Here is a 27,100-nt window from a genome sequence, read left to right on the forward strand (position 1 = left end):
GATACTTGATTTTAATGGAACAAACTGTTTGGATTCTGCCCAAGCTATGGATTGAACTTCAAGTGAATATAGAGCCAGGTCCCAAAGGGGAACTAAAACTCCAGTCCAACCATGGGTTTTTTTGAACTTAAGTGTGCTCAGCCATCCTTTACTTGCTTGAGAGACTTCAGGAGGGCTGTGTTGGTTCTGGTTGCAGAGGATAATGATTTTCAACTCTGAAAGGCCTGCTAGTTAGGTTTTTTTTTTCCCCCGGCTGCAATAAACCTTTTTTTTTTACTAAATACTAGTTAATGTTTTTTCCAATCCTCCTAGTTAATGCAGTGGATGATTCAATTGGAGTGTCTGGAATCCCCCTGATGGGTGGTTGTCAGAGAGAATTCCCGTTTCCTATATATTTTGTTTTTTCATTTTTATTTGGGCCAGTGCAGCTTTTTTTTTTCCTGTTTTGGTCTTGGTAGGTTTGGGGTTTTTTGGTGTGGGTTTTTTTTTGTTTGTTTGTTTGGTTTTGGTTTTGTTTTTTGTTGGTTTTTTGTTTGTTTGTTTGTTTGGTTTTGTTTTTCCTGGCAACAGCTGTGGTCTAATCTCTGTTACCAAGTTCTGATAGTCCAGAGTATGGTGCTTAGAAAACAATAGGCAGTTTGTCTGTGTCTCTCTGTTCCTTGAAGTTTCAGTACAGTTAATCATAACTGTTGGTAACTAATGGATTTTTGCATGCCCTTGCAAGCATGGGTCCTGTGTAAACATATTAGTTCAGGGAGCAGAACCTGCTTCCTTGTAGATACTGATGTCTGAAACATAAGGTCATGTTCTCTGAATGTTTTAGGACATTCACTGCCTTTGATTGTCCAGAGTCACTCAGGTGCATACAGACATCAGTGGAGCTGGGTGAGTTTTGCTAATCAGTTTTTCACAAGTCTGAATATTGACTTGGCTGTGTGGAAGATAAAGTCCTAGGTGGAAGTCAGTCAGACTTCTCTGATTTTGATGTGATTGTCTTACCTTTTTTTTTTGTAAATACCAGTTAAAGTTACATTTCTTCCTTCAGAAATTTCTGTATGAATAAGGGTACATGTGGCCTCTGAAGCTTCAGTACTTTTAAAGAAATGATGAGGACAAGTCTGCAGGATATCTATTGAGTGTAGCTGGTAGATTTTGGTTAAAACTAGAGAATCACCAGTAAATTCTGAAATGTGAAGCACATCTCTCAGTCAGACACACTGGGATAATAGGAAAAAAACAGATACTCTGAGAGGATTTAAAAAAATGTTAATTATAATACCTAACTTCCATGGTTGAAACATGCTTTACTTCTGGAAAATGTACTGTGTTCAGTCCCTTGTCCACATCATACTTTTGGGCTCTGAATATGTGACCAGCTTATGCCTAACTCCAGTCTTTTGAGGAGGAGCACTTGCTCTTCCAAAACTTCTACCAAGTGCTGTCTTTTATTTGTAAGACCTCTTTGTGTATTTCTTTGTCTTACTTTGCATAGCATATGGTTAGGAGTACTAATCCTTAAAATAAAATTCTTTTATTCTGGTATTAAGGAGAAATTTCTGATTTTTGCAGATGGGAACGTATTCTTAGCTAGTTATAGATTTACCTAGCAGGATAATTGTTTCAAGTAACAACTTGGAGGGCTTTCAAAAGGTGGGTAAGAATAGTCACTTGGTTATTGGTTACAGTTTGTTAACATGGCTTGTTTATGTATTAGTTTGTGTTTGTGCTGGTACTCAGACTCTCCCCAGTAATACTCTTTCCTTGGTAAAACATAAGAGCATACAGATAGTAAAGTTTCTCTCTCCTTTAGTGTTTTGCCAGTTATGCAGGTCAATATTTTTCCTATTTGCCATAGAAGACTGTAAGATGAGGCATGAATCCTCCCAGGATCCATAAACTCACGTTCAATGTAGTTGCTTGGGGCAATACAGACCCCGAGCCATCAGCATGGTTCCTGAGGAACATCTGACTCTTGCAAACTCTTCCTGTTTCAATCAGCAATAAAGATGATGAGATGCTCTGGACAACAGCACTCAGGGGAAATGCATTACATCGAAGCTTTGCAGATGTAATTGTTTCCCACTGTTCTTTTTCTTCCTGCTCATGAAATCCTACAGCTGGAGCAGTAAAATCTGAGCTTACTGTACATGTACAGTAGTTATGCCCTCCTGAGGCAGTGTCCTGCAGCCTTTTCCCAACCCTGTCACTGTGAGAAATCTTTAACTGGTAGCTTTGTATTTTGAATATAAAAAAGCAGTCACATTTTTAAGGTGTTCATAGAGGTCTTTCAATGGTTTATCACAGCTCCTTGTCCAAGAATCAAGACAGTAACTTACTTGAGACTGCCTCAGGAAAGCCATCGAAACTGCAGATTTTATTTTCAACTGATGGAAGTGAATATATTTAACTTCTAGAGGAATCTTGAAAGTCAGTTGCTGTTGCTATTGCTGTGTCTGTTCCTGGAAGTTCAGTAATAGATTTCCTGTATCTTGGGGGCTTGCAACCATGTCAAATCAACTTTTATCCTCTGTATTTCTAGGTTTTCTGATTTCTAAGTCTAAAAGGCTTAGAGTTCTTGCTGAAGGAAGATAGAACAACATATGACAGAAAACATCATAATAGCTTTAAAAACCTGCTATTTGTGTTGATATGTGTTCAATTAATCTTTGATTATTTGCCTTTCTCTTTTCCTTTTAAAATCCAAAGCGGAAACACAACTAAATGTGTTGCATAAGACAAGGGATGAAAACTTTGGAGGTGGGGAATTTGGTAGTTTTAGGAAGGGTTAAATTATAATATTTTGTTACTGCTTTTTTAAGCTAGAATGATCCTTGCCATTCCATGTTACACATTTCTGGAGCTGCAGTTGTAGTATAGGTCATTGGACTAAAACATGCTGTACAGACAGAAAGCTAAAAAGACTGAGAGTTGGGATGGTTTTCATCATTGATTATTCTGTTGCTTTCCTTTTTTAATGGAAATTTTTTAAATGAAGTCATAACTGATGATAGAGGCATTTTTAAATGTTAGTTTTGTTTGGGTTTTGGTTTTTGTTTGTTTTTAAATTAGTAAAGACAACCTTGGTCTGTGGGTACTAGGTTACATCAGCAAAAAAAGAAAAAAGTTGAGAGGAATCTTGTGCATATTCATTAATTGTCATGAGAATAGAGGCATTTCTTTATATGAGAATTTTGGGAAGCCCTCTCTTTAATACTTTCTCCTTTTTTTCACTAGTGCTCTGTACTAGGGTATAGAAAGTGATAAAACTAGTATTAGTTTCATTTAATATTTTAGATGTTTCTTCAAATACAGCTGCTTTGGTTGCTTATTAGAATAGCAACATCTGCAATGTGTCAGGTATTAACTGCTGATGGGGGACTTTTGCACTGCACCAGATGCTGACATGGAAACTGAAACCTGTTTGCCTGAATATTTTTAAAATCTTTATTAAATAGATTTTAATTAAGAGTTTTCTTCCTCCCAGTCTCAAATCATATTCCCTCATTTGATCTACAGTTAAAACTAAGTTTAACAGTTTGTGATATCCTGCTCATTACTGTGATAGCAGCCTGCCAAACAGACTTGATGAATATGACAAGTTGGAGAGAATAAGAAGCTGCTTTGTGAGCAAGGAAATGTTCTTGTTCAGCCCCATCTAATTAATTAATAATATCCCACTTATGCTCAAAACTGTCGTCACTGTGATAATTTGGAGGCAGTGCCTCCCTGCTGCTGTTGCTTCTTACTCTGCAGTAGGTGTGGTTGGCGTGAAGCCTCAGCCATGTGTCCCTGCTCAGTGCAGTGTCTGAGGGGGAGCGCAGCCCTCCAGCTGCTGTGTCTGGACACTGCCAAGAGACAGTGGGAGCCAACTTAAGAGGAAGTAAAATAACAGTATTTTGAAAGGTCTGTTTTTATCAGGCTGCCAATAGTGCTTTTAAGAAGACTAGATTTTGTCTGATGGGTTATAGCATGTCCTTGTTGGCTTTTTGGGGACTGTCAAACTGTGTGTGGGGTTCTACACTTGCCTGAGACAAGTACAAGTCCATCCTGCTCCCTGTACCTTTGCTGGGCTTTTTTTTCCTTCGTTCTAACCTGCCAAATAGTGCTGCTCATGTACCGCACAATCAGGAGGATGAAGATCTCCTTTAAAAATCCTCTTTAGCTGTTCAGGTTGATTGAGCTGTTCCCACAGCAGCGTGATCTTTCTGTGCTATGTTGTCTCCCAGGAGTGTTTCAGCCATTTGTGTGCCTGCCTTTTTTCTTAAAGTATCCTTTCATCTTGAAGAACAAGTATGGCTCAAGCAATGGTAGGAGACAAATGCTAGGAAAAGAAGAGACACAATCTGCTTGAGGAACCACAAATTGCCTGGCTGCCAAAGAGCAGGGTGTAGTTCAGCCTGTGCTTTGCACAGAAAACGGAAAACTTTTTAATATAAGTGTCCTGCTGTCCTGTCTAAAATATGAATCATCATATTTTCAGTGGCTTTGGTGATATTGGGGGAAATCACTCTGACAGAAATATCAAAATTCCTAGGTACCATAATAAATATGATGTTAATTCAGAAATTATGAACAAATCGAGACCCAATGGAGTTATTTTCTTAACAAATCATAAGTCGCAATGGGCTGATTCTAGACAACCATATATGAAACTATAAGCTTGTCTTTCAGAGAAGTTAGTGCTCTCTTGTGGGCTCTATTCAGATTTTTTTGCATTGCTCATTGTGCTAGTTTGAATTGTGATAAGCAGTCTGATCCTTGGAAAAAGAAACAGTAAAAAGAAATCCCAATGAAACAAAAAGCTAACTCAAAGGTCATTATTAGTCTATATAAATTGAAGTTTTTGGATGTTGTTAGTCCAGTCAGCAAAGCTTATAAAGCAGATTTTAACATAAACAGCTGAAATAATACTACTGCAGACTCAGCTGAAAATGCTGATATGTCTTTAATGTATCAGTGAATGGCCATGAGCAGATAGTCAGTGATAAATGTTCAATTTGCTGCCCAGAGCATCTCCACATCTACTTTATACTTTGCTGCATTCCATAGAACATGGTGTCAGCAGCTCAGATAACTTTTTGTTTTGGCTGTGTCTGGCCTTCTTGTCAGACACAATGCTCTGAAGGTCTGTGTGTTCTGGGCCTTAGAACACAATGCACTTAGACTGCTTTAAGGGACTGTGACATAGATTGGCTTTGTTCAGTGCATTCAGAAAGTTGTAGAAACACAGTATTCCAATACAGCCTATAACTGCAGTCAGTTCCTGATCAAGTATATTTCTTATGGAAATACACTTTCCTCTCAGACATTAAAGCATTACTGAATGCTTTAGCTAGTACATAAATAAATTCAGTGTCTGTGTTCAATTTTGACCAACAAAAATGTATTTTTAAAGAAGATATTTAGGTGATAATGTAGTTAATTGTCCTTTTGATTGTAGGTGAGGCTCTTGGGTATCATAAATTGGTATTTAAACTGAAGCATCTCATTGCAGCTTTAATTGTTGAATGTGCATTACTTGTGACCACCAGTGATTCAGTTGGGTGTTGAAGAGGCCGCGGTCCATGAGATTGCAGTGTGCTCATCTTTCTGAAGAGGAGACTGAGGTGGTCCTCATAGCAGTCTACAACTTCCTTGTAAGGGGAAGAGGAGGGAGGAGAGGCAGACACTGATCTCCTCTCTGTGGTGACCAGTGACAGGATCTGAGGGAATAGCCTGGAATTGTGTCATGGGTGCTTTTCTTCGGGTATTATAATAAAAGTTCTTCACCCACGGGGTGGTTCGGCACTGGAACTGGCTCTCCAGGGAAGTGGTCACAGCACCAAGCCTGACAGAGCACAAGAAGTGTTTGGACAATCGTCTTGGACACGTGGTGTGACTTTTGGGAATGGTCCTGTGCTGGGCCAGGAATTGGACTAGATGATCCTGATGGGTTCCTTCCAGTTGAGCTTATGTAATACTGTGGTTATTGTGTGCTGAGCTCAGTGCTAGGCAGCTGTTGCCCTAGCAAGTTTTGTGCTGAGGCCTGCTCATATCATGGAACTGCAGTAGAAGCACTTCACTGTTTTTTGTACCTCTCCTTCTGCCCAGGTACACCTCTTGCAAATTGTCCTTACTTCCAAAAATTTTCAGTTTTACTTTCTGACCTTTTGGGGACAGAAACCAGGCAGTTGAACGTGAGCATTCTAACCATTTGAAAGATTTGTTACAGTTGCCATAGCTGCTATAAACCATGCTCATTGATTAGTCCTGTGCTAAGTGCTATACAAACAGGGGGAATAATAATGTCTTGTTTCAAAGTAATTTTAGTACTAGAGAACAAATAAGAATGAAAGCTGAGAGCCACAGATGGGGTAACAATGATGTGGGGGGTGGATTGGGGGTTTTATTGGGGTTTCTCTGTTGCCGTATACAGCCACAGTATGTTTAAAGCAGGGTGATAGATAGTCTTATAAATTGTTTCTGTAAATATGAGGGAGATTAAAACAAAAGTACTGGCTATAGAGGCTGGATTTAAACCTAATCATCATAATTTCTTTTATAAATGAAAGATGAGAAGCAGAGTTGGAATTGGCCATGACCTCCATGAATGTGCAGGAAAAGCAGTTTTGTTAGTAGGGAAAGGAGGAAGTATTTAGTTCATGAATACGATTTTCGTGTAGTGTTCTGAGTGGATGTGAGAGCGGATAAATTCCAGGCATCAGAACTAGACAGCAGGTATTCTAGAATTTTGAGTGATGCAGCTGGAGCTAAAACTTAATCAGAGTAGCCAACAGAAAAGTCTGTATATTAAATAACTAGAAAAAGCTATGAGATCTAGAAGTATCAATTGACACAGATTCCAGTCAGCAGATAAAAAGGCTTTCTATCCACTGCATTTCCCCTTTTAGTGTTAAAAACTGCAGTAAATCCAAAAATAGTGTATTAAAGCTGCTTTCTCATGAGTCTCTGTATAGAATCGGTAGTAAAGGCAAGAGTTCAAGCTATTGTACTTATGTTATTTGGTTATTGAATCAGTATCCACCTTAACTCACGCTCTTTTTTTTCTTTCAGATTTTGTATTTTGTACATACGTTGTTTTGTATATACTGTATATGATGACTTCGGTGGGCAGTGAACGTACCCGGGGCACTCGGGACAAAATACAAATTTCAGCCACACAGCCGACACAACCACAGAAACAAGTAGTGCAGGTATGTGCTACGGTATCAACTTCTTTGACTTGAAAGTGAGAATGTAATGATACAAGTTTCTTTCCTGAGTCAGTAAAAGCTGAAAGAAGATGGGGTGAAAATACATGGTTTATTTTGGAAGATTATGCTTGATTACTTGCATTAATTGCTCAGTAATGCAGGACAGCGTTAAGTTATTCCTGTGTTGTCTTTAAATGAGTTTTGTGTTCTTCAGCAATGTCTCCTATCAGTGAGGATTTTGATGCCTGTGTCAGGATTTCTGTCCTGTGACCTCACAGTCCTCAGATCTCAGCTCTTCTATCTGTCAGCCTCCTGATGCTGGAAGATTTCTGGTCAAGCGAGAAATTTGAATGGGCAGGAGAAGCTTCGTTAGATGCGTGTTGTGATCTACAGCATGATTCAGTGTCTCTTCAAGTCACAAAATCCTAAACTTCTTGTGCAATGACCCCACCAATGACCATCCCCTAGCAGACTAAAATTTTCAGTATCTGTTAGATGGATATTAAGTTTCACCCTACTGTTACTGATTCTTGGCAGCAGTAGTTGCGTGCTTGTCTGGGTTACAAAGAGTGCAGAATGTTTCTCCTTCTGACAACTCAGTATTCTCTTGACAGATACATCTCAGAATTAGCCTGGTTTCAAAAACTGTCTCAGTTCTTTGCTGGTATGCATGTGTATCAGTCTGGAGGTGATACACACATGAGCTCTACAGAGAAATACTGCCTTCTATTGTTTTTTGGACTAGTCTTTAATATGGAGACCCTCTTGCTCTGTTTTGCACAGTATTAATCATGTGACCTCAAACCCTTGTCATCTCCTTGAGTTGCAGAACTTGGTATAGTGGTGATTCATGCTAATGTGTGGATTTAGAAAGTGACTTTAAACAAATGGGTTGAATTTGGTTTTATTATAAAATAAGGCTGCAGGAGTATATTGAGCAGCCTGGCAAAAGTGGTGACTTCCCCTTTTCCAACATTTTGCAAGACAGCACTGGAGTGGTTTGCTTGATTGGGTTCCCTGGCACAAGATAGACATAGGCAAATAGGAGGAAGTCCAGTGAAAAGCTGCAAAGATGGTTGTTAGACTGAAACAGGAGAAATGAGGGGTGGCTCAGGGATCTGGGTGTTTTCAGCCCACTAATACAAGTGTGTTCTGTTCAGGTGCCTCATGAAAGGGTATAGGAAAGGTAGAAACCAGCTGTTCTCAGAGAGCAAGTGGCACAAGCTCGAACACTGGTAATTCCTGCTTTTAAAACGAAAAAATTAATTACCATGAGTATGGTCATGGTGTATCTCTGGAAGACCTTTCCAAACTATGGGATTCATTGATTTTAGACATTAAGACCTTTGTCTGCATTTTGTCCTTTTATCCTGCCTTTTGCATAATAGATACTGGTTCGATCACTTCAGTGGAAAAGGTGGTTATTTCATACATAGCAGTTATGTTTTAATGCTCCATATATTTTATTGTTGAGATACCAGATGGACCTTTCTGCTTAGTCAGTCTTTGCAGATCAGCAGAAGTCTCTGGATTTACCTGTTTAATCACCAGTGATTCATTTTTCTGAATATAGAATAGTGTTTTCCCAAATGGATATTCCACTGTCATAATATCACATTGATCATCATTTCGATTATTTAACAAATTACATCATGTTTCTACTACATTGCTTCTGGATAATAAATGTGCCATTTTATTGTAAGATGTATGTCTATTACTGTCACTTAATCTTGGGTTTGGCACACTTCTGTTTTCTGGTAGTTTGAAGTTTTAGTTTAAAATTTCTTTCACTCTTCTACTGAAAAGGTACTTATATCTTGTAAGGATGAGTAAAGTTCAGGCTGTTTTGAAATACTACTACTTTCTTGGTCACAATTCAAACTTAATTATACTCTTGCTTAGGATGCTGCAGCATCCATTCAGACAATGGTGCCTTCAAAATAAAGAACCTCTACATGCTGGAGGAAAGGCCAGAATTCTTTGTGACAGTGGTCTGATATTTTTGTAGTCATCTGGTGGTTTTTGTTGTTTTTTTTCCCTTCCGAATCTTAATTCCATCTGGGTGTAATCCACTGGCATAAATATGAGTGGTATTGCACCTACAAGTTTCTAGGCTCTCTGCTTACACAGGAAAACTGAAGATGCTGTCACATATTCGTAATTCTTGAATTAGTATGTTTTTGTCTTCTAATGTGGGCTTGAAGAAAACATTTCTTTATGTAAAAAATAAATCTTAGTGGATTCCTGATTTTTGGTAAAATATGTCATCATATCTCTACAGAAGTTATATTGTCTGAATGTCTTTGCTCTGGATATATTCAAAGAAAATCTCTTCACTTGCTTAAAAGCCTCAGTGTGCCTGTGGAGGCTGTAATCAGAGTGAGAAAATGGATCAACAAAACTTAAATTCCTGAAGCCCGTGGACATTTTGTTTCTGCTGTCTGCTGAGTTCTCAGCAGTCACCAAGAACAACCTCCTTTGCACAGAGCACCACATTGACAGGGTTCTGTGGAAGGTGGAACTGGGGAGTTCAGAGCAGCCCCTTTTACCCAGTGGAGTGACATATGAGGCTGTCAGCATGACAGGCTGAAAAGGTGAAGTAACCCGGAGTGTACAACTGTTACAAATGCTAATTCTCTTGGAGCGTTGTTTTTGAGCACAGATGTCACTTCCCTCAAGGAACTGTGACAGCTGCAGTAACTTTTCAGCAAATAAGCACCTGGTGGTGTTCGTTGGAATAATTTTTACACTCAGCATTTGTGCTTGGTGACCTCCTCTAGAACTTCAATTTGTGGTAAACTCTGAAGGCTAAACAGTCTGACTCTGATTAGATCTAACTTTGTGAGGCACAGAATTTCACGTGTGTATCCTGTGAAGTGGGATGGTAAAAGGTGAGATTCAGCCAGCTGCCTAGGGTGAATCCTTTCCATCAAAAATTCCAGCAGATGAACTGATTCCACTCGAGAAAGAAGAACCTCTGCAGGCTCAGCAGCCGCATAGTGGGTCCTAGCTCTCTTCAGTATCAGCTTTCTCTATATGCAGCAGTAGCCTCTTGTCTTTGAGCAGAAGTCAAATGAGGTCCAGGATCTTGTAGTGCACACTGTTCTTTGGTATTTTCTTGGGAGTGCAGTTCATAGGCTGCAGATGCCGCACTATGAAGTGATGTGTGTGATGTGATATCTCTGTTAGAGTCGTTTTTCTCTCAGGGACAGCCGTAGTGTGTTTTGGATTTTTTGTACTTGACTGCATCTCTTTCAGTCTCTCAGCTTTTTTGCAACTTGCCAGTGTGCATTTTTGTGCAGAAATGTTGCAGAAGCACCAGGTACTTCATCAATAACAAGTTGCTTTACCAGTTTTCTGAGAACAGTATTCACTTTAAAAAAAACCAGTGCAGCTGTTCATGGGCAAAGTTTTGAGACACGACCCAAGTCTTTTTAAGTGCTCAGTAAAACTACAGAGTCAGATTGTTGTTGGGAGAGCTGTGGAAGGGGATGGGAGCAGGGATTTTCAGAGATGTGGTTAATTTAGAGATACTATTGCCAGTTTGTTACAATAAAACTCTTAACACTGGAGTAGTAGATCTTAAATAAAAGTGAAAGCATTAATGTAGCTAAAATGTAGTCTTGCCTGGTCCTTCTGTGTTATTATATGGTAGTCTTGCCAGTACAGTGACCTTTAACTGTATTTCAAATAGATTAGAATGTGTTGAAATTGCTTCTATCCCAAATAACATTTAAAACTATAAATAGGAATGGACAAGATATTGATCCCTCCCCCACAGCATCTCTGTGCTTGTTGTGTTATGTTCTTTTTGAGAACCCATAGGAAAAAGCAGGGACGCTGGGATATACTTCTAAAAAGTATAGTTACCTTCTGTGTACTTTTTTGGATATCATCTTTTTTTCAGGCAACAGCAGAACAGATTCGCCTTGCTCAGATGATCTACGATAAGAATGACGCAGATTTTGAAGATAAAGTGAAACAGGTACGTTTCTTATTGGTAGAGATTTTTTTGTCCCACAATAAAATGTTCTAGAACTGGCTTCCATTTTGGAGGTAGAGCATCTGTTTCTGAGTTAGATGAAACTTTTTTCAGAAGGACATAAGTTTAACTAGGAAAATGTGCTCTTATTGCACTCTAAAGTCTTTTTACAAGAAATTTTGTCGTAATACAGCTCTGACAGTGTAGTTTTCAGTGTAGGAAACTATGTAGACAAAGCTTTGTAGACAAACCCTTAAGCCAAAACTCGTTTATGCTGATGTCTCTTCCTCAGTGTATCTCTCTAGTATGGTCTTGATGAATAATGATTGTCAGAATAAAGAATGCGTTCAGCTTGTCCCCAAGTATATGCGAGAAAAACGTCACCTGTGTAAGCTGAGTTTGCTAATATCTTGGAAGTTTTTCAGGAAAAGTAAAAGTCTAATGATAACTTAAAGATAAATCAAGGTGTTATTTTAAAAAATTAATAATCTTACCTCACAGATCTGTGTATGCATTAAAATTATAGAATTGCAGTGTATAAATGAAATCTCTCACTTCCTCTACCATGGTGAGTGTTGGGTGTTAGATAATCAAGTTTTCATTATCTACTTACACCTGAGACCATTAATTCAAGCAGTCCTGACATTATGGGTGTCTGTTGTGGCTGTTGGTGATTTTGTCCTGGTGAATACATCACAGCTCATGAAGAACCTACGAATGCACCCAGGAGGGAAGAATTAGCTTGAATGCATAAATGCAGCAAAGGAGCAGATTTCTTGGTTTCTTTTCATCTCTAAAACTTCCTCTGAAGCATTGTTAAATGCTTTTTGTTGTTCTTGTTACAAACTAGTTCTGTTGCTCTGCCAAAAATGTTATCTTGTACTTTGTGAAGCCAAAGGACCCTCATCAATAGTGCTTGTGGCTGTGCTGGTGGGAAGGAGATGAATTAAGTTCTGCACAGAATTTGTTTTACCTTCTGCATATGTATTTCTAGCTCATGTAGGTTTTGTTCTTTAGATGAATTTGCTAAATGCTCTGTGACACACACTCTTCAGGATATACACCATGAGTTCAAGGAGCATAATTCAGAACTAGATCTCCTTAATCACCTTTGTGACTCTGGTGTGGCCTTATGCTGAAGTGGATCAAGGGAGCTAGTCTGTCTGAAAAATAATGTATTTCTTAGTCTGGATGGTTTTCCAGGTGGATCTGTTCTCTGCCATGTCTTGCTATATATCTTTTCTCACACTGGGATAAAGAGGGGCAATTTTAGTGGAGAAAGAGACAGGATTATACTGAAACTATTGCTGTCCTTTACACTTAACATACTGCTGATCTGACAGCATTTGCTGCAAGCATACAGACCAGAAAATGTGTGAAAGACTGCTTCCTTTTAATTTGTGCTTCTTCCTCTTTTGTCTGAATCCCAAGCAGATCTGTACAAGGCAGATTACTTTATTCAGGATATTAGTTTACTCTGACATGGTAGCTATGCACTTTGTTGTAATTGGTGTTCATACTAGGTCTTACTTTCTTATGATGGTAATTTAGATATTTTAACATGTCTGACTTTTACTGCCAGCTTATGGAAGTGACGGGGAAAAACCAGGATGAATGCATAGTGGCACTACATGATTGTAATGGGGATGTGAACAGAGCAATCAACATACTGCTGGAAGGAAGTTCAGACACGGTAAGGTTCCATGTTAACTTCCATGTTAAACTAAAGCCTTTTGTTTGCTGTGATTTGCAGCTTCTAGAAGGACATTGGGAAAGTCATGTTTCAGAAATTTTCAATTTCCGTGTCTCCATTCAATTTCTTTTGGAGGAAATGGAAACTAGGGCAGCTTCTCTACTGCATGCATACCTTGGAGAAGGCTGAATCCGGAAAATGTTGTGGGTGTTCAGCTGGTCTACTGCAGAGTTCCTATGCTTTCATTTATATACAGCAGTTTTAACTCTGCAGCAGAACTCAGTGCTCCCTCAGACACAGGCTGTTTCTTGCTACAGGTTTTGTAGTTACTGTGTAGACCCTCCTGAGGCCTGAGACCATTACAAAGGTCAATCTTTGTAAACCCGAGGGCAGGCAGATATTTTAAGTTATGCATGTTCTATAGATGTGGGTTGCCAGTATTGAAGTTGGAGGAGATGTCCACATCTACAAGTTGCATTGGTAATGCTACTTATGGCAGGAAAGGATGCAACAAGTAGTTGCTTCTTTAACTGTGTTGCTCATTTGCATGACTTAATTGAAAAACAGGAGGAGACTAAACTATGTGTATACAACAACAAATAATGTCGCTTAAAAAGTTGCACAGTGAAATTTTTTATCCCAAGAGATACTAAGAAAATATGTTTTATTGCAGTTGAAGTTTTTGCTGGAGAGATTTCTTACAGTTTGTTTTTAAATTAGATTCTATCTCATTCAAGTAGGAAAAGTAACCTGGACTTCCTTTCTTGATGCTGAGCACTCAGTATTTCCTGTGATTTGTCAGGATGTGTACTCTGGTTTATTGTTAATGAGGAAACTCACCCCTCACACACCCTTAATCTGGGACACACACTGTTTTGACTGAGGGGACTTTCTTTTCTATCCCCTTTTCATTTTTTATCAGAGTTGAGGTCTTCTAAACACAGAAGTATATGATATTGACAGACTGGGAATAGAGGAGAGCATTTCACTTAAATCTGTCTGGGTTATATGCTGTGTTCTCTCAGACTTATCATGTTTGCCATTTTTTAGTTGAAAGTAGTTTTCTGGTTGATAGAGAGTATTAAATCCTTTTTTACTTTAGCAATTTGTTGTAACTGATCATGACATAGAAAAAGCTTTCTGAACTCATTCATCAGCTACAAGTGATACTGATATGTTCTGCACTTTTGACAAGTCCTTCTTAACCCACTGTTCTCTATAGACAAAATGCAACTTAGAAACAAAATATAGAGAACTTGAAGGAGTCAAGGGGGAAGGAGTATTAATTGATGGGTATGAAAAATTTTATTTTTGAAAGTTTATGGGCCTCCAGTTGGAAGGATTTGTTTTAAGGCCATTATACTTGAGAACAGTTTAACCATGGATTTGACATAAAGTTGTAAGCTGAAGTACTACAAATTCTGAATGAAGATTTCCAAGTCTCTCTTTCTAGTCTTACTCTGCTTTGATGCACTTGCAGTTTTTTTAAACTTAATTTGAAAGATGTGTCCATTCAACTGAAGGAATTTGAAGAGTAAGGAGTGATAGTTAAAATGTCTGTTTATAGTTTATTTGATACTCAGCCAATTTTGTATTATTCTTTTTTTTGTTTGCTTTTGGGGTTTAAAGCTGTGATCTACAAGCTGTAAGTGTATGACTTTGTAAAGACTTTTCTTTTGCAGCAGTTGTAGCAGTCTGGCTTGGGCTAGTTAGAGGCTTGTGTATGAGTAGAGAAGGACATGGTTTCTTTGCTTAAGCTTGTATTCATTTAACTTCTTAAATCCATTTTATGCTCAGCTGTGTTTTACTTACTAAACCTTTGAAGATAGAACAAAACAGACCTTTCAGGTTTTTATTCTTTCCATGTAAGAATAGGACAACAAGAGTTATCTGTTACAGATTTTCTCAAAGATCAGACCCACTGCTATCATTTGGGTTGCCTCAGGCATTGTCAGCTGAAATTTTAATCAGTTACCTCCCTCAGAAAGAGAGACAGCTCAACGGTTTGTGATGGATCCCCATGCTCAGAGGTAGCACCATCCTCTATCTTAAATGACATGCCTGACTTTCTCAAGGCTTTCCTCAAAATTGTATTGTGGGAAAGCATGGATCTGATGCTTTCATGATCATCTTATTACTGATTCTTCCTAAGTTATTTTAAATCTCACTCAGGAGAGGCTGCTTCCTCTTCAGCTTTGCAGCCTTATCCAGTTTTGGGTGTTTCCTGAAATGATATTTGGCACCAAGCCCATTAGTGAATTAGTGCATTCTGAATTCTACAGACTTGGGTGTTCAGTTGTCAGTGCAGGTATCTTTCCTCCTGTGAGGTGTGTGAAGCACTAGGAATGTTTCAGTGCAGTTACACCAGCTGTGGTAGGTGATGCCATGTGGTGCTTACTCGGGGAAGCAGCTTTCTGCCTCATGGATAAGGTGGGGGTCTTCAAATGTGTTTAGTTTTGTACCTCTGGTCAGCTCTGGCTGGGCTTCACCAAAGTTGGTTTAGTCTTCTATACTGGAGGTGGAACTGCAAAGTGATTTCACCTTTCTTTCTCACCAGTGCTATGCCAAAAAATGAGAGAGTAACTGTTCTCTTTGTTCTTATTCTCTCAAAGGAGACTTTGTAACACTGTGTTTGTAAACAGCTTTGCTACCCGCTTTCTTCCTTGCACTGGCTTCCTAGGCAGCTTGAACTAGCTGGCCATGGTCTGACTCCTCAGGGCTGCTGAGTTGCTGTTGGTGGAATTGAGAGATAAGACAGGACTTAAGATTACTGGTTGACAACCTTTTTTGTTTGATGTAGGTGCCTGTCAGACGTCATAGTTCAGTGCTTCACAACAAGTTGTATGTGCAAATATTCTGATATTAAATATCTTATTTGAACTAGAAGCTCCTGGAAATGGGGCCATACATGTAAACCTCCCTGCCATCTTAATGATTTGCAAATAATACCTTTTCTTATTCTTACTTGCTTTTTCAGCTATGGCTTAATAGACTAACCATGGAATTGCATAATATATGAGTTGCTGAGCTATTCTTGGCAAGTGTTTTAGTCATTTTATTTTCAACTCCTAGAGATACTCCTATGGAGCTTATAACACCTTGAATTTATTTTGAAACTGAGTTTAAAATTAAAACAGAAGCCTGATATTTGGACCTTGATCCTGTGTCTTGTTTAGACATAGCTTTTCCTGTGTTTTGCTGTGTTTGATGGTCTATAGCTGTTAAGAGTGGATGGTCTGGCTTATCATCAGTTCTCCCAAGCTGTTGTTTTGCCATTCTGTCTTCTGGGGCTTAAATTCTAGTATGCCTGGATGAAAAGTTTTTCTTTTCTGTTTGGGTTTTTTTTTCCCCCTCTTAGGACAGATACTTAGTCTCATCAATCTTTTGTTCAATGATACTTACAAGGGTTTTTTGGCTTTTTTCTTTTTCATTTCCCTGGGAGAAAAAGATAGCTTTGTTCGTGTTCCCATGCTAGATTTATGGATGTATTTGAGAGGAAAACTGTTGCGTGCTTTGCAGATGTTCTGTGTTACAATAGTTCCAGTCTTCCTTGAACTAGTAAAAGGCTATTATAGCCAGAAATATTTGGGGTTCTCATATTCCCTAAGACAATCAAACTTAAAAAATGTTTTTTTTTCTCATCTCTTTGCAAAAATACAGCCTGTCTTTCCATTTATATCAGTGTAGTTTGCATTTGTGACATTATGCAAAAACCTGGGTTTTTTCCATGAACTGGAGGGGTGTGGGGTAGAAAGTGTGCATTAAGAGGTGTCTCCTCCTTTTTGACTTTTGTGTCTAATTCTATTCTACCCAAATAGACTTCTTGGGAGACTGTAGGGGGAAAGAAGAAAAGCCTTGGAAAGGAAGGTTCAGAAAACAAAGAGAACAGAGAGAAACGAGGGGACAGAGAAGTGAGTCGCGGAAGGGGAAGTTCCAACAGACGGGGAAGAGGAGGCAGCCGTGGACGAGAGTGTATGTATGGGGCTTAATTTTTAAAGATTGAGACGCTTTTCTTGCAGCTGCAACTGACTGAGCTAAGAGCGAGTGCTTAATGGAGCAAAGTCCGTCCGACTATAGCTCAGCGTTGAAGGGATCATAACTTGTTTGTGCCACAGGTATGCTTGGTCTGTCTATGTGACTTGGTTTTGGGATGGTCTGTACTTGTTCAGAGACACTCAGTGTAACATAAGTCTCTGTTCTTGTTTGATGAATTGATCTTGTACAATTTGCTGTTCTTCATGTAAGTTTTAGAATTGACTCTTTGTAAGTCTGCATGAGAACAAGTATGTCGCTGCACAGCTGATACACTTTTTTGTTTCTTTTAACGAAAAAATTATCCAGCTTTGACTCCATCTCCTTTTATGAGTGGGAGAACCTGAAGATGTTCTCATCTTCTCATAAGGGGAATGAAAACACTGGGATGATTATTAATCTCTAAATATATTTCTCACATAAATCAACCGAAGGTGAGTTTCTGCAACAGAGAAAATACATTGTTAGTTGAAACATTGAAAACTTTGCTACATTTGCAATAATACATTGTACAAAAGCAAACTGATGTTTCCAAGTTAGAGAGAGTCACAATAGATCATGATTGGATGGATACATGTTGCTTTTTTTATCTAAGTTTTGTCAGCATTCTCTAAGCTGTGCGCATTGTCTGTATTGGCTGTTTGCCACACTGATAAATGAGAAAAGAAATCAGAATGGATACAATATGTTTAGCTTTGCACTTATAAGCAGGAAAAACATTTACAATATTAGCCAACTCATGTTATTCATAATTGGAAGATATTCAACTATTGTGCCACTATAGATGTTGTGAATTTTTGTAGGATAAAGTCAAGATGAAAAAATGTTAGTAAAACATGGAGCTGGACTTAGAAAAGTATAAATTAGATCAATCAAAATGAAAGCAAAGGGTAATTTTTTTTTACCAGAGACAGATGCTTCCTTTTTCTTTTTGTAAACTGGAATTAAAGAAATTTCAGATGGTTACCAAATCTTGTTATTTTCTTCTCAACTTTATGTCCAAGCATTTTTGGTTTTATTGTTGCCATTAGGAGAAATGCAGTACAAAGTCTCAGCAGTGTTTCAAGAGGCCAGTTTTATTGTTTTTTTTTTTTTTCTCCTTCAAGTAGCCAGCTGTATTTCAAAGCACCTTGTCGGGAGTTTACCACAAACCACTTAGGTTGCAGACCTTTTTTACCCAGTCATCATCCCTCTGCTTTAAATACAGAGGAGAAATCGGTTTCCATGCTTCAACAGGGATGCAGTATGGGCAAAAAGGAGAAGAGTTGGTGTTACTGGTTATCCTTTATTTTTTCACTGTTGTCAACCAGTGCATTATCTAGGAAACACAGAATAAGGCAGCTGTATTTCCTATCTCATTAAATAGTGTAGGCTGCAAAACATGGGACTTGTAGAGGTTTGTCTCCTGATGGACTTTTCCTTCTTATATTTTGCTTCCTGATTGTCCAGTACAAAGGAAACAAGGAAACATAACTTGCTTCTAGCGAGGCCTCAAAGAAGAGGGGTAATTGAGATCTTTTGACCATCCCACTTGAAAATTTTGCCTTCTGTTTTGAAGGTTTCGGGTTAGCAAATGGCTGTATTGTCTCAAGTAGCAATCTCTAACGCTTCTCTTAAGCTGTCCTCTCTCCACACAGTTAGAGCTGAAGAGAATGGAGTGGACAACAATCAAGGAGACAGGCCTTCAGACCGTGGGAAACGTGGCCGTGGGAGAGGTGAGATGGTGGCATTGTTGTGGGACTGGCTCTGCTTTCATGTCCTGAAAAGGAACTCTCCCATTTGTTTCTTCAAATGCTTCTTAAGCATTTTTTGTTTATCCTTTGATTCCATATGCACTTCAGCCACCTTGTGCTTGGGTACATCCCATTCCCTTACCCTTTATAATTTCTTGGTCTTGGAACAACTTAAAAAAAATTGACAGAGATCACTTCCATGGTAATTTCCTGTGTGGCAGGCAGCTGTGCACTGGCTATGGAGAGCTGTTTTCCCAGACTGACTCATGCCAGCCTCCTGTGAGTGGGACTGTGCTCACTCAGGGTTCCTCAAGATGTACTTCAGCAGCAGGAGAGCACAAGATTCCATCTGTATGGCTCTTGGGGAAGGATTTGGTGTACCTTTTCTTGTAGCATTTCTTTGCGGTGTCTCTGGTTGTCAGGCTTGCCTTCTGCTTTTGGTAGCCAATCAGAGAAAGAACAAGCCACCTTAGAGACATTTTGCTATGAAAAGGAATTCGACACAGAAGAGCTGATGAGAACTGTGGAGAAGGAATACTGTGGAGTTGTAGGTACAGCTCCAATCCTGTCATGTAGAAGAGGTGGGATAATGGATTGGATGTGGAATCAGGTGTTATGTATTTGAATTGGATTTTCACTGGTTGCAGTGGATAGAGGCTTGTTTTTCCTTAAAGTTGGAGGAATGAAAATAAATAATCCATGTATGGTGCAGATTATGGGTGGACGAGTGTATTAAATAAGCTAAATTGATGAAATGTATAGCAGAACTAATGTACTTAGTAAGTACTGTCTGACTCAAGAAAAATTCTGCCTTCAAAGGACTCCTTTCTCTTTGGAATGTCGGGTAACAAGGCATTCAGAGACAGGCGCATCCACCTTCATTCTCTCCAGATCTGCATCTTGAAGGTGTACAAAGGTGTACAAAGATGCAAAGAAGTAACTTCCAAAGGTTTGTGTGTGAGAGTGCCTGTGAATCAGCAAAAACCCAATGGTGTGTGCAGAGAAGTAGCTCTGCAGGACAAGGTGTGGTATAGGTCACAGCTATGATTTTTGGTATGTTAACAGTTTACACTTTCATTAGATAGAATGTAAGTCTTGCAGTTACTTATTTTATAAAATAATCCTTTATTTTCAAATTATAATTTTAAAAGTAGGACTTTTTAATAATGGTTCAGTAAAACTTAGATATTAATTTCAAATGCAGTGGTTTTTGCTTTAACCTTACAAACCATACACTGCTTTTGTTGTCAAAGCTGTAGTTTTCTAGATGAATATCGTATATCTCAAACTTCATAATCAGATCAAACTGACCTAACTGAAGAAATAGAAACTTTGAGTTTCTAATAGAAAAATAGAGTTTCTATTCGCTGTCTTCGTATACATAGTATTACTATATGTCTCTACTAAATATTTTAGACTGTACTGTGAGCAAAGTATATTAATGAAGTGTCTGTGATAAACCTGTTGGCCAGTTACAGGATCATTATATTACAAGTGTGTGTATTCCATGGTAGGAAATACCTGATTAATTTTACAGTGCAAACCCTTGGAATCCTCAGGAAGTTTTAGAAATCTGTGTAATTCGGTTCTTACATTTCAGGGATATGCGGTCTTCTTTTTTTGGATATTAGTAGAAATAATAATAAAAAGCTTCCTGCCAATTTATTCTGTAGTCTTTCTTTTCTGTTACACAGAATAGTGAAATGAGAGATAACACACTTCAGCTGAAAGTAAACAGATTGCTGGTAGTCACCACAGAACCCATTTTTAGAAATGTCTCATGCAGTGTGTGTGTAGAAATCTAGGCACTGGATATGAAATAAGGTGTCAGTTAATTATCTGAACAACACACTCTATTTTAAGCTACCTTCTCAGGCAAGAGTTATCTTACTGGCTGCCTTCTAGGAGATTTGCTGGGCCATCACATGTATTACTCCTTCACAGTACAAAAACATAATTTAAAGAAATGATAAGCAACTGAAAATAGCTAAAACGAGATTGACACAGAGGTGATAGTGTGCCGTTTACTGAGAGGGAAAAACCTTTATACTGAATATTTTACATTTGGTGTGTAAGGCACTAGTTTAATCTGACAGTAGATCTTCCATTAATGACCGTGTCATGTTCCTTGTAACTTCATAGGGTCGTAGGTAAGCAGAATGCAAACACCACTGTGTGCTGGTATGCAGGGCATCAGGGGTTTGAAACATATACAAATTATTGACTGATTAACAGAATGTAAAAATATATCACAGCGTGTGTAACAGGACACGTCTCAGCTATAATTGCTCTAAGCTAAATCTTTGCTTGTTAAACTAAGGGTGTAAACTTTGTATTGAAGTCAGGGAATGTCTTGTTTTAAGATGCCTCCTCATCTGTGCTTCTTTTTAGAACCAAATTTCTTGCATGAGCTTAATTTAAATGTAAGAAATACTGTAATGGTGATGAGCAGTAATTGCATCAAAGTGATTATATTTGTTAGTTGAGCAAGGATTTGCGACTGTCTAGAATGGAATCTCCTGAAGAAATTAAGGAGGCGCAGATGCTTATGTGTTAGGATTATCAGCTATAGAAACATTTTCTTATTTGCATTTTAATCACCTGCAGTGTTGTATACAAGTTGACAAACTTTACAAGCACAGGTTATTTTTAAGCTGCTGTTTTTTAGGCTTCTTGCATCTTCAATTTTAAGTGCGGGTCTGATTATCCCAGTTCCTCTTCTTCATATTGAAAAGGATGCAGAGAGGAAAAAAAGGGTGTAGGGCTAGAAGGCTTTTGAAGGTACTGGGAAGTCTGCAGTTATGGGGTGTTAGGAGCAAGTGTAGGATTTTTCTGCCTGCGAGAGAGGACTGTGCGCATGTATGGTGGAGCTCTGTTAAACTTCTGTGGGGGCATCAGGTGATGCCCCCATGCTAAACAAGTATGCAAAAGAGAGAATATTAAATGAGATCAGCAGGTTACAGCTTCAAGATGAACCTAAAGAGTTGGTTCTTCATACATGAAGTGAATCTAAGGAACTCCTTTCAGTAAGATAATGTGGTGCAGGAAATGTATACATAAAAAGACTTGAAAATTTCATCCTAAAAAAGAACCACAGTCAAGAAAAAGAAAAACCACCAAAGACTTTGTTGTATGTAAATTATTTTTGACTAAGGAAGTCAAAGCCACAAATAGTTGAAGATCAGGAAAACATCCAAAGAAACTACACTGTGATTTCAGTTCATGTGCTCTTCCCTGGATATCTAATTGACCATGGCTTATAAAGGAATAACAGGTAGGTGGGCTTTTGGGGTTTTTTTTTTGATTCAACATAGAAATTGTTATAAACTCAGGTATAGTAATTCTCCTGGTTTACAAAGGCAAGATAGATTTGTTGCTTGTGCTTCTGTTTATCTCTTTACTTCATTATTCCAAAACAACATGAGCATTCCATAAATGTGGGTTCTGCCAGGGATTTTTTTCCTACAAAACAGATATAAAAATGAAAGGAAAATTGCTGTGTTTTAATTCCAACTCTTGTTTTGTCTGCCAGCTGTATAGGAAAATAAAACATCTTATCGTTCTCATAGATATCTGATTATAGTCCAGTTTGTATTCTTTATCTCTTTTCATTGTTTTTAACATAAGAAGTATGCTATCCTTGAACAAATTGAACTTCTGTATCCAGAATTGCTTGTATAAACATTCCCTATGTTTAAAAGCTTAGCCCAGTTGGCACAGGATATATCTTGGATTTTTTTTGCCAGAACTAAGGAGAATGTTGGTTTTTTATAAAACATGAAAGTGGAGCAGACCTTCTGGAAGTCAGAATTTGAAGTTTGCTTAGTTTTGATGTGCCTCATTCTGCATTAGTTAAGAAACTGTCATGTACTTTTTTTTTTTTGAGATTATCATAGTTTAGATGTAACAAGTCACCTGTTTTCCTTTAAATGTAATTTTAGAGTTGAAAGTTTTCAGCATGAATTGTAAAAATGCTTTCTAGAGTAAATGCAGTATATAAAACTGATTAATTGCTTCTGGCTTTATGGTGACTAATAAAGACAAAAGTAATTTGAATTATTAAATCCAACCTGGGTGTTTGTTTTGGTAATATGGAGTACCTAGAATATAAAGTTTCTGCACTTTGCCTCCTTATCTCTTAAGGCTTAATAAGCCTCTGTCAGCTTGGTTCTGCTGGCAGGATGGCACTGCCAGAGCAGAGATGAGGCAGTTCAGTTACTGTGTGGTCAGAAATAAGCACAAATTTAGAGTGTTGTTTGCCCTTCCAGTCTGCATTTCCTTTTTCTTGCAGCTGTTCTTCAGGCCATTTCTTAACCTTGAAGTAACTTCCTCTAATTTAAACCCTGAAAATCTGAATTTTTAAATAAAGCACCTGTGTTGCAGTGGAAGGATTTAGGTCTACAAGCTCAGCAGATGTGATTTTCTGCAGAATAGGTTGTTAATTTAATGGGCTAGTCCCATCTGAGTTGAGCTTCTCTACACACCTTTCTCGTGCTGCCGTGAAGTGTGCATTTTCTTTGGGGGAAGAAATGTTGTGAATGTGGAGAGCAATTCTTGCCATGCATGGATGGTACCAGAGTGGAGAAGTGGTTGTGATGAGTGTTTTGAACTCCTAGTATGTTTTAGTGAAAACAGAAAAACTTGCCACCTGCCTGGGTTGGATATAAGTGCTGACCTTTCTAGAATTCATTCAGGAGGAGAAAAATGCAAAGAGTAACGCAGCAATTGACAGTAGTAGGAGGTTCCTCTGAGAGGTACAGAGGCACCCCTTTGGTGACATGTGCTTTCTAGAGAGGTGCACTGCTTACCAGGGGCTCTTATCAGAGATGTCACCGAGACTACCAGGCTTCTTGCAGTCCACTGACTGTTACTTCCTGCTGTTGTTTCATGGAGGCACAAGGGGTACAGCCAGGAGCAGTCTGAACAGCATCAAGGGGGATTACAGAGCCCTGGGTTTAGCCATAAGGCACTCTGGAGCAGCTAGTTTTTGCAGGTGGTTTTTTTCATCCATCCTCCCAGTCAAAAACAAAGGGGGTCAAAAGAGCCAGTTGTATTTGGAGAATCAGCAGGTGGTTATAGGCCTTGTGCCACAGCAGGGGATTTCACTTCTTTGACCAGGGGACTCTCTTTGAGAAACCTGGTCTTCCAGGGACTGATGTGTTCCATCTGTCAGGGAAGGGGATAAGCGTCTTTGGTTATCCTGGCTTCATAAAGGGCAAGTTGTGCCTGACCAATCCGGTGTCCTTCTGTGATGGAGTGATCGTAACAGTCAACAGGGAAGGGCTGGTATCATCTATCTGGACTTCTGTAAGGCCTTTGACATGGTCATACATGACATCCTTATCTCTACACTGGAGAGAGAGGGATTTGAAAGGTGAACTTTTTGGTGGATAAAGAATTGGCTTCATTCAGTTAGTTGGATGCATCCAGGTAGTTGTGGCCAATGGTTCTATGTCCAGATGGAACCTGGTGACAGGTCATGTCCCTCAGGGCTCTATCTTGGAATGTTGCTCTTACATTAATATCTTTATCACTGACAGAATGACATTGAGTGCACCCTCAGCAAATTTGCAGATGATACTAAGCTGAGAAGTGCAATTGACACACCTGAAGGATGGGATGTCATCTGAAGGGACCTGGACAAGCTTGAGGAGTGGGCCCATGGGAATCTCATGAGGTTTAACAAGATAAAGTTCAAGATGCTGCACTCGAGTCAGAGCAATCCCAGGCATAAATACAGACTGGGGAGAAGAACTCCTTGAGAGCAGCCCTGCAGAGAAGGACTTTGGACTTCTTACAGATGAAAAGCTGTCAGGAGCTGGCAGTGTGTGTTTGGAGCCTAGGGCTTGTGGGGCTGGTGAGGATTGTGAAGGTCAAAGGCAGCCTAGGCTGCAGTGACTGAAATGGTAGAGGTTGAGATCTTTGGTACAGTGATGAGGACACACAACTAGCTCACTGCCATAGCCTTCAGGAGAGCAGACTTTGGCCTCTTCAAGGATCTGTTTGGTAGAGTGCCATGGGGTAGAACCCCAGAGGGAAGTGGGGCCCAGGAAAGCATGTTAATATTTAAGGATTCCTTCTTCCAAGTTTGGGAGCAGTGCATCCCAACCAAAAGAAAGACAAAACTTCCCCAACCGCATGGATGAAAAGGAGCTCCTGGACAAACTCAAACACAAAAACAAAGCCCAGAGAAGGAGGAAGCAAATAAATGTAGCCTGGGAGGAAGAGAGAGGTGAGATTGTCTGAGCAGCTAGGGTTCTGGTTTGAAATGCTAAAGTTTATTGCCGGTGATAAAAGGAAGACAAGGGAAAATTTGGGCTCTCTCTATAAGAAAATGGGAGACCTGGCTAACTGGGACATGGAGAAGCTGGAGGCACTTAATGACTTTTTTTGGCTTGGTCTTTTCCCACAAGATTTCAAATCATATGAATTATAGAAGGTAAAGGCAGGGGCTGGGAGAATGAATAATGATCAACTGTAGGAGAGGATCAGGTTTGAGACTTTTGAGGAATCTGAAAGTGCACATGTCTGTGGGGCCTGACAAGATACATCTGTGGCTCCCCAGGGAAGTGAAAGAGGAAGTGGCTAAGCCACCATCCATCATATTTGAGTTCCCACTGATGAAAAAAAGGGAAGCATAACCTCTATTTTAAAAAGGGAAGGAAGGCAGACCTGGGGAACTAGAGGTCAGGCAGTCTCACATCTGTGCCTGGCAAGATCCTGGAGCAGATCCTCCTGGAAGTTAAGGGACTTGGAAAGTGTGAGGTGGTAGGTGACAGACAAACTAACTCCCAAAAAAGAAGAGGCAGGCAACATGGTCACTGTAGACAGCAGGGTTTTTTGGTAGCTTGGTGCAAAGGTTTTCTGGCATTTATCAAGGTGGCAACTGATTTGGAGAGCTGATCCAAAAGTGAACAAATACTGTTTCCTGGTAGTTGTTCAGTGCTCACTTGCTGGAAAGTGCAAAACTGTCAGTGCACAAAAGAGCAGAGCTTATGATCACCAGTGAGGAAGACCACAGTTGTAGTAGTTCTAATTTAAATGGGTTTAAATTACTGTGGGATTGCATGCTTAGTATTTGGGTTCCTGCTGTGAATTCTGAAAGCTTTATTTGCTCACTGACTCTTTAGTCACTGTTAAAAAGCATAAAAAGTTTGTAGATACCCTGTAGGCATTCACAGTTGTTTTGTGACTAACTTCTTTGTCTTAAAAGACTGTACCTTCTGTTTTAAGGCCATTTTTAAATTTAGACAGCTGAGAAAAGTAGGTTTCTTGGCATGAGAATTTAAGGATTTACTAGTGGTCTGGTTGTGTCAAAGAGAATATTAGCCCTTTCCATTGGCATCTTGCACTAGTGACCATGATGTATGAAATCTAGTGTCTGAGTTAGGCGGTATTGCAGTGGTGAACATTCACTGTCCCATATTTTGAGTTAGTTTTTCATGTGTTTTCTAACTTTGAATTTAGTAATTTGATACTCCCTTTTGCCTTTATTAGAAAGGTTCTTTTGTGTTTGTTGATAAAACTTAATTCCAGTTTTGACTGACACAGCATTAAGAAGTTAAAGGAATCCACTTGAAATTCAAGTTCAGAATTATCTTTCAAAGTGATCTGGTATAAAAAATGCCTTGCTGGCTCGTACTCTAAGAATGTGCATGGAACATCAGGAGCAGCATTTTTGCTTTTTTGCAATTTATAAAACTGTTGCTTATTGATGTTTTTAGTCAGTAGTTTATTGTGCCCATTATGGGCATATATCTTATGTATGCCTGACTTGCTAAAATATCACCTTCTCTTTAGTGTGCTAAGGTTGTTCCTTCAGGTCTTTGCACTTGAGATACTGGGGTGACTTAGCTCCTCTTGTAAAATCTATTTCTTCTTTCGTGACAGCTATTTCAGTTATCTCTCTGTACCTTATGTCTGTCTTGCTCAAAACTGTTTCTGGTTGACTGTTTCTGTGTTTTGCAGCTCCCAGTTGGACTTGTACCTCAGGCTGTCAGAAAACTGTTGATCTTGCTTCTGCACAATTTCTGTAAATGGTGTTTAATGCTCTATTGAAAGTAGCAATTGAAAGTAATTTTATTACATGATGGCCCCTACCATATTCCCAGGTAAACTTGTGTAGCTGGTTCTGCTCTTAAGAAAACTTACTGGGCAGAAAGGTAATCCAGAGTGCTCTGATTTTGTCAGAGGATAGCAGAAGAGTAGGTAGGCTGAGCAACAAGGTTCAGTGGACAAGTTGGAGGCAGTTGGGTACAGTGGGGTTTGGGGCACTGTTTATGGCAAAAAACACATGGGCTCAGTAAAGAAGGGTGGCAAATGCCAGGTTACAGCAGTTGTTGCTTCTTTCATAACCTCTGTCTGCCTTCTCTCCAGCCATTTGTGAAAAGAGAGCAAAGAAGGGAAGATAATGTAGACATAACAGAGCTGGTCAGTGTCAGACTTATGCTATTCTATGTTCTTATCC

At 39.1% G+C, this 27,100-nt stretch overlaps 1 protein-coding gene across 13 annotated transcripts in view; it reads left to right on the plus strand.

Annotated features, from left to right (window-relative positions):
• Positions 1-27,100, plus strand: part of LOC129133239 (ubiquitin-associated protein 2) — a 284,552-nt gene that overhangs the window by 14,779 nt on the left and 242,673 nt on the right. For 10 of the 13 annotated variants that reach the window (XM_077172311.1, XM_077172310.1, XM_077172314.1 and 7 more), the window contains exons 2-6: positions 7,054-7,193; positions 11,101-11,178; positions 12,758-12,868; positions 16,687-16,840; positions 18,538-18,615. In XM_077172311.1, the coding sequence (XP_077028426.1) occupies positions 7,095-7,193; positions 11,101-11,178; positions 12,758-12,868; positions 16,687-16,840; positions 18,538-18,615 (520 nt within the window). In that variant the 5' untranslated portion in view covers positions 7,054-7,094. The other 3 variants (XM_077172321.1, XM_077172322.1, XM_077172323.1) reach the window with 3 other exon arrangements.

This window comes from Agelaius phoeniceus, chromosome Z (genome assembly GCF_051311805.1).
Source record: "Agelaius phoeniceus isolate bAgePho1 chromosome Z, bAgePho1.hap1, whole genome shotgun sequence".
Classification (NCBI taxonomy): Eukaryota; Metazoa; Chordata; class Aves; order Passeriformes; family Icteridae; genus Agelaius; species Agelaius phoeniceus.